Source organism: Sesamum indicum, linkage group LG5 (genome assembly GCF_000512975.1).
Source record: "Sesamum indicum cultivar Zhongzhi No. 13 linkage group LG5, S_indicum_v1.0, whole genome shotgun sequence".
NCBI lineage: Eukaryota > Viridiplantae > Streptophyta > Magnoliopsida > Lamiales > Pedaliaceae > Sesamum > Sesamum indicum.
Window position 1 is genome coordinate 18,650,076 of NC_026149.1, and position 7,736 is coordinate 18,657,811.

Genomic DNA, 7,736 nt, shown 5'->3' on the forward strand with positions numbered 1-7,736 from the left:
ATTTAAGACCATTTTGATCGTATTCGAACGAACTAAAAGTATAATTTCACCTTATGGTCCTCTAGGAGATGTCATTTTGATTTTGCCCCACGACCAACAGAAGGTCCAAAAAATCAAAGCAATTCCAGGCCAAATACTCATGCAGATGCTGCCTTAGTCTGGCGGATCTCCAATGTTAGTGAACTCTTGCAGTTTCTCTCCTTACAACCAATGTACTCTCAGAGCATTCACAGAGAGAAATCAGAAGTCGGCGTTCACGATCATTCATCCAAGAATGTATTTTTGACAATATAAACAGGCACAGAGTGTATTATCTTATGGATTAAAACGGGGACGTGTAACTTGGGCGTATTAGCCACGAATACGAGTATTGAAAACGTGCGACGTTCAGATGTCGCAAACAAAACTCGGGCTGCTATACAGACTTTTCACTGCAGCATAAAGCTAGTGATCACTTTAAGAGAACAAAGGTAAAAAGAAAGGCTAAAAACTTCAACATGTTTCCTAGTGTTTGTCTTCATTTTTGTGTAACTGGTTCAAGATCCTTGAGTAGTCCAACCACCTGATGCATGGAGGGCCGCTTGGACGGGATTTCGGCCGTGCAAAGATATCCAATCTTAAGAGCCTCAATCATTGTTGTTTCAGGTGCTGTTCCACGGATCTTTGGATCGATTGCTCGTGAAGCTTGATTCCTCCTCACCAATACTCTCACCCAACTTACTAAGTTTCCTTCCTTTTCATCTGGATAGTCGTCTTCCACAGGCTTTTTCCCTGTAACCAGCTCAAAGAGAATCACTCCAAATCCATAAACATCAGATTTTGGCGTTGGGGCTTGTGGTGAGCTACCCTCTGGCTGGAGAAACTCGGGTGGCATGTATCCTGGTGATCCACGAGCAATCTCGTCCTCAAGTCCATTTCCGAAAATTTTAGCCAGTCCGAAGTCTGACAGTCTTGGCTCTAAGTTAGAGTCGAGATAAATGCTGCTCGCTTTGACGTCTCTATGAATGATAGAAGGTGAGCAGCCGTGGTGAAGAAATGCAAATGCACGGGCAGTGCCGAGTGCGATTTTGTGCCTGAATCTCCAAGTCGTTAACGACCCCTCGGAGCTGACATTCTGTATCCCAGTGTTTCCATCTTCCCAAGTGTCTGCGCTCCAGTCTTCTGTAGTTTGAACACCAAGGGGCAAATCATAAAGCAAGTTTTGCAGGTTCCCATTTTCCATGTAATCATAAATTGCAATTCTTTGCTCTCCGGCCAAGCAGTATCCTGTTAGCGGAACGAGATTAGGATGTTTAATCCGACCAAGATGCTCAAGTTCTCTTGCTGCTTCCTGGTCCGTCATGGTGGATCCGTGGACCAAAACTTTAACGGCAACATGAATTCCTCCCGGCAACAGTCCACCATACACGGGCCCAAACCTCCCTTCTGCCAACAGTGTACCACGATCAAAATGAGATGTTGCAGACAAGAGGTCCGCAAACGTGAAGTTCAGCAATGGCTTCTCGAAAATTACCACAGGCACGGATGCTGCTTGCTTAACATCAGCTACCCAAGTAGTTGAATCCGTCTGGAACGAGAAGGGTCCGGAGATAATCTGTTCTTCCTTACAAGAATTCTGTTTCACTGCCCACATTCTCGTTTTCCTTCGACATCCAAAGGCTAAAAAGAGCAATCCCACAAGCAAACAAACCATTGAGAGTGCTAGAGCCAGAGCAAGCTTTAGTCCCCTATGCTTTGGAGCCTTTTTTCTGAAGAAGGCTGGATTTGCAGCAATCGGGCAGCTGTTCACTGCTCCAATAAAAGCTGATTGAAAGGTTTCGGAGGAAAATTCCGATGCACAAAAACTTAGGTTGTTGTAAGAGAAGTTGAATCGCTCCATCTCATGGAGTTCTTCTAAAAGCATTAATGGGATGTCACCTTTTAGCTTGTTGTAAGAAAGGTCAAGAACTTGAAGGTTCTTGGTAACAATAGGAGGAATATGGTTACTGAGATTGTTTTTCGACAGATCAAGAATTCGCAAACTACTTAAATGTGAGATATTACTAGGAATTTGACCAATCAAATTAGTTGCAGACAAGTTCAGATACTCTAACTTGGAAAGGATGTCAACTTGAAATAACTGTTGTTTGGTAAATCTATTGTGTGCAAGATTAAGGTGCTTAAGACTCAAAGCATGACTAAAAACAGTGGAAAATTCTCCACTTAACTGGTTATCTGAGACATCCAAATAGAGCAAATTCGACCAATTGAAGGTGGAATTTACCTCAGCAATCACCTCTGCTGGCCCTTCAAAGATACCAGCAACAGAGCCATTGAACAAATTGCCTGAAATGTTAAGATATCTGATTGATTTCATCCAAGAAAACTCCGAATCACGACCAAAAATTCTATTTCCAGCCAGGTTCAAGAATTTCAATTCTGGGAACGCAGCACCAAAACCATTGGGAAGTGAACCATTGAGCTTGTTTGATGATAGATCAACAGAAACCAAAGACCGGCACTCTAAGATCCCCGATGGAACAGTTGATTCGAACCCGTTACGACTGAGGTTCAGAGCTCGCAAACCGGCTAGGGAGCTCATTGCTTCAGGGATGCTCCCAGAGAAATTGTTGAAAGAAAGGTCCAAGCTTTGAAGATGACCAAAATTGCCTATGTTGCTTGGTAGCATCCCAGAGATTTGGTTTTGTGAGAGATTAAGCTTCTTGAGAGAGCCCAAACTCCAGAAATCATTAGGCAAACCAGTGATTTTGTTATTACTAAGATCCAACGTTTCAAGCTTTGTCAGTTTCCCAATGGTGGTATCAGGAATCACACCAGATAAACCCAAACCTGAGACCTCCAAACCAACAACATTTACACCATTGCCATCACAAAAAACTCCTCTCCATGAACAGAATGAGCCAGAAAAGCCACTGTTTTTGGAGGGGTTTAAGCCCATCTTCTGCAAGAATTCAAACACAAAGGACTCATCTGTATTGGGTTCTTGGCAAACCAAAGGCCTGAAGAACATTGTTACAACCAAGAAAGAAACAAATACTCGAAAACCCATCTCAGATTAAGACCAAAAACAAAATACAATCAACAAAATAAACTGTATCAAACCACTCCAACCACCCCCTCAAAAACCCTTCTCTTCAAACTTTCAAGATCACAACTTTGAAATCATTACTGCTTCTGCAACCATTTTTCTGTCAACAAATAACTCCACCACCATTGAACTGATGCTTCAAAAGAATAAGGTTTTTCAGTCTTCCTTCCAGAACCCCAAGAAAACACCAGACCAGTAGTAAATGTGAGAGACTACAAGCACAAAAGCTGCTACCACAGCATATGGAACTGTGAAGACTGATGAGGAAAGGCTTTCTCAGAGTCTGGAGTGGAGACAAATGAAGGTGTGGAGCATACCTGTTTGCAGGTTCTAATGAAGCCAAGAAAGAAAACAACTAAACTCTGAGTGGTTTCTGTCTCTCTGACAAATAAACATTAGAATCCTCTCAAAGTTTTCTGCAAAACAAGCCTTTGTAAACTGAAAAGAGAATGGTGGTCTTCAGTAGTATGGGAGTAGGTGTTTAACCCCTTTTCTTGTTTTCTTTTTTTTTTTTCCCCCAAATATGTATATATATATATATATATATTACAATGTGGATTAGTCAGAAATGAGAAATTAGGGTTCATAGATGAGAAAGATCAAGAAGGGGTAAATCTGTTTTTAAGGGTTAATGTGTTGGTTGTGATGGTAGGAGTTCAATGATTTCATTTAGGAGTGACTCTCATCATTTTTCTTCCTCTCAAGTTGATTCTTGTGTCATAATTTCCTAAATAAAATGGAAAGCAAATGGATTTGGCTTTAATGATTATGCATGATAATGTCATGTTATTAGATATGCATAAAATTAGTACCCCTATCAAGACATGAGAGTATTGTATTTCTAAAATGATAAATAAATAAAATTATGAATTATCTCATTTAAAATTTAAAATATAAAAATAAATAAATTAAAATAATTTAAGATTTTAAAATAGAAGTATATACTGAATATAATAATAAATTTGCATTATTTTACTAAGGATTATTAATGTGAGAGTTGTGTTGATGGATAATTTGTAAATACTTTTATAAATAATTTATGATTCTGATTGTATACTCTGATTTGTAGTGACAACGAAACGAGAATTACCCAAATACTTTGATTAAAGAATAAAACAATACTAAAAAAAAATAACTATTAGTTACAATTTTAGTAGTTACGAACTAAAAATTATGGTAAATAATTTCTATTGACCGCAGTTAAATAAACCCGATTCAAAAATATAGATTTTCCATTTTAAAAAATGATATTCATGATAAAAATATTTGTCATGGCTTTTAGCAGATTAAATATTTGCAAATAACCGTTGTATGACCGTAGTTAATAGTTATTTGCTACAGCTATTTTATTTTTAACCATGATAATTTACTATGGTTAAATATTATATTTTTTTTGTAGTAAATTGCTTGATCAAAATTTAATGAATTTCATAACATATACATAAATTGGATCAAATTCAAATCAATAACAAACTTAAAAGAATTCTTACAAACTTATACATAAATTGGATCAAAATCCAATCAATAACAAGCTTAAAAGAATTCTTACAAACTTTTCTTATGTATGAAGGTTCACAAATGTGAAAAATTATAGTACAAATAAAGAATAAAATTAAATATTAAAAAATAAAATAGCTAATTAAAGATAGGTGAGACTCTTAAAAACTTATCCCTTTTAATAAAAGAGTATAAATAGAAAAATTATTTGAAAAAGAAAAAAAAATAAAAAAAAAGTAAAAAATAGAGAGAAAGTGTAACAATTCTAGCTTCCTTCCAAGTGTTTTAACAAATGGAAGCATGATTGCTTTTTGATTTTCTTCATCTACCTAACTAAAGGAAGGTTTAGTGGTGTCTTGCCTAATCATATGTGTTTTAATTTTTATTTTTATTTTTTAGGGATAATTACAGTGTTCTTTGAAGATACAGTGAACTATGCATAAATTTTTTATGATTTGAAAAATTATATTTGATATTGTTGAGAATAGCAATTTACCCCCCCTATGATAATAAAAATAAGCACATTACTCTCTTTTATGAAAAAATTATAGCAATTTACTCTCCCTAGACTTTTTAAAATGAAACAATTTACCTCCCTGTCATTTTAAAAATTTTAGGGAGGTAAATTGTGGTATTTTAAAAAATACAGGGAGGTAAAATGCTATTTGTTTTCTCGTAAAGGGGTAATTTGCTCATTTACGATATCACAAGGGGGTTGCTTGCATTTTTTTCAATATTTATTTTGGTCTAATAAAAGATTCCTCGTTGGTGAAAATTCACTGAATTTGTTGATATCAGCAAAAGAGTTGAATGAAATCTTTACTTACCATAAATTCACTTAATACTAATCTATTACAAGTCAAATAATTTTTTTTTTTTAAATCAAACTAACACATATATATGTCTTCACTCTTATAATGGTTTTTTATTATAGTTCTTTTTTTCACCTGCAATAAGTTACAGTGATTTGACGGACAATAAATATGAATTTTCATTCAATTTTTTTTATTAATATTGATAAATTTAGTAAATTTTTACTAACGGGAAAATCTATTTTTTAAATATAAATAAACATCAGGGAATGCAATTTTCCAATTCACATAAAATTTACATACAAGTACACAAATCTTTAGAGTCGGGCACTATGACTATCCTTTTTTCTTTATATACAACATAAGATTGATTTATTACATCATTTAATATATTTTTATTCTTCAATAAATTTATAAACTTATATTCGTAGAATTCAAATTCACTGCCTAACACCTTACCAATCAACTAAGATCTCATCTTATTTTTCTTCTATTCAAATTATACAAAGTTAATAAAGCTACTCGTTTTCCAGGCAAACATATTTTGTGGTTAAATTATTAATCCTTCGCTAAAATGTTATGAGTTCGAATATTAGTGAAAACAAGTTTGTCACTATAAGAAAATACATATGAGTTGGCAATGATCGATTTATGATAGGCTAAAATCAATTTTACTTTTTTATATTTTATTAAAATAGCTAAAAATCTTTCTATATTTTAAAATTAGACTAAAATCTCTTTTGTGTTTTGTAAAACTCAATAAAAAATACTTATTTTGTTAATAACTAACGAAGGGTACATTATAGGCGTTTTGGGGTGCTTTTCACCTTTTTTTTCTACCTTAATTTTGAGTGTTTTGGACTAAAATGACCTTAGAATCTCTGTATATTTGATTTGAACATCTTTGACCAGTTTTGAGTGTTTTTTTTTATATTTTCATTTATCTTAAAAAATAAATATTTTTTTAAAATATATTTACTAAAAATGTGAAAAAAGTATATAAAAAGTTTTATAATTTAATTTAATTCATACTTAAAATATCTTGACAAATATAAATGTTACTAATTATAAAATTTAAATATAATTAACTAATTTAAATTATTATTTAGTTAAAAATATTTAAATAAATTATCTATGTATTTAAATAATATTGTGGCACATTTTATGTATTTAAAAATAAGTATTAAAATTGAAACTTATTTTATATTTAAAATTATTTAAATAAATTATCATAAATTTACTTAATTTAAATTTTAGTCTTTTTAAAATTAAAATTTAGAAACTAAAAAAATTGGGAGACAACAGACGTCGCCGGCCAAATTAAGGTGACTGCCCCATCCAGATTTGTGTTGTCCTGGGCGATGGCGGTCACCCAGATTGGGAGCGTTGGAGACGTCGCCCCGATCTACGTTGTTTTGGGCAACGATGGCCCTTTTGTTAGGGGTGGGGGGTTAATTTTATTTAATTTATTTTTTAAATAAGAATTTTATTTTTTATAGTACATATTTAGAATTAGTTAAATCTAAATTCTTGATTTTTTTATAAATTTAAAATTCAACGAATAAAAGTAATTAATTACATCTAACGATTCTCATACAAAATAAAGATTCGAGGGTCATTAAAATAAAAAATAACATAAAATAAGAATATAATGGTCCTTTGATAAAAAAGTTATACCATTAGTTATATTTAACGGAGGGGGGCGATGAAGCTATATATTTAATAAAACAAAAAGGGGGTATTAGCCTATTTTTAAAATACAAGGGGATTTTTAGCTAAACTTTCAAAACACATGAGATTTTTATGCATTTAAGCCATCTATGATATGTTTGAATATAATTAGTGATGCCCCCTAAATTATTGATCAAACCCACAAACTAGACCTACTAGTCCAGTCGGTTAAGAGCCCAGCTGGTTCATCCGTAGGATGGATACACCCTATCAGTAGGGAGGTGAGGCCCACAAGCCTGTTCTTTTTTGTAGAGATGGCAGACCTAAGGTACAAGCCCATTTTCAGTCAGACACGTCATCCTACAGTTGATAGGATACTTCATAGGAGTTGCCAACACATTTATACACGTCACTCTAGAACATCTCTAGGTGATTCCAGGTAATCGCTAACAAACTAATTGGGAAATTCACAAATAACCAATTTCCAGATTTTTAGGCAGACATGATAGGGTTTGGTCCAACTCATCTATCTCATTCAGATTTAGTCCAAATATCAAACGGTTTGTTATGGATGATAGCCAATTCAAAGGGTTTTTCAATGGCATACGACACTCCACAACAACTCCCATATCCTGCTCAATGCGAGCCTATAAATAGAGGCCTTGTAT

At 33.7% G+C, this 7,736-nt stretch overlaps 1 protein-coding gene across 1 annotated transcript; it reads right to left on the reverse strand.

The window, feature by feature from the left end:
• Window positions 278-3,756, reverse strand: LOC105162936 (probable LRR receptor-like serine/threonine-protein kinase At2g24230). The gene has a single exon (XM_011081112.2). It carries the CDS (start codon window positions 3,047-3,049, stop codon window positions 518-520), a length of 2,532 nt encoding a protein of 843 aa, XP_011079414.1. The 5' UTR covers window positions 3,050-3,756; the 3' UTR covers window positions 278-517.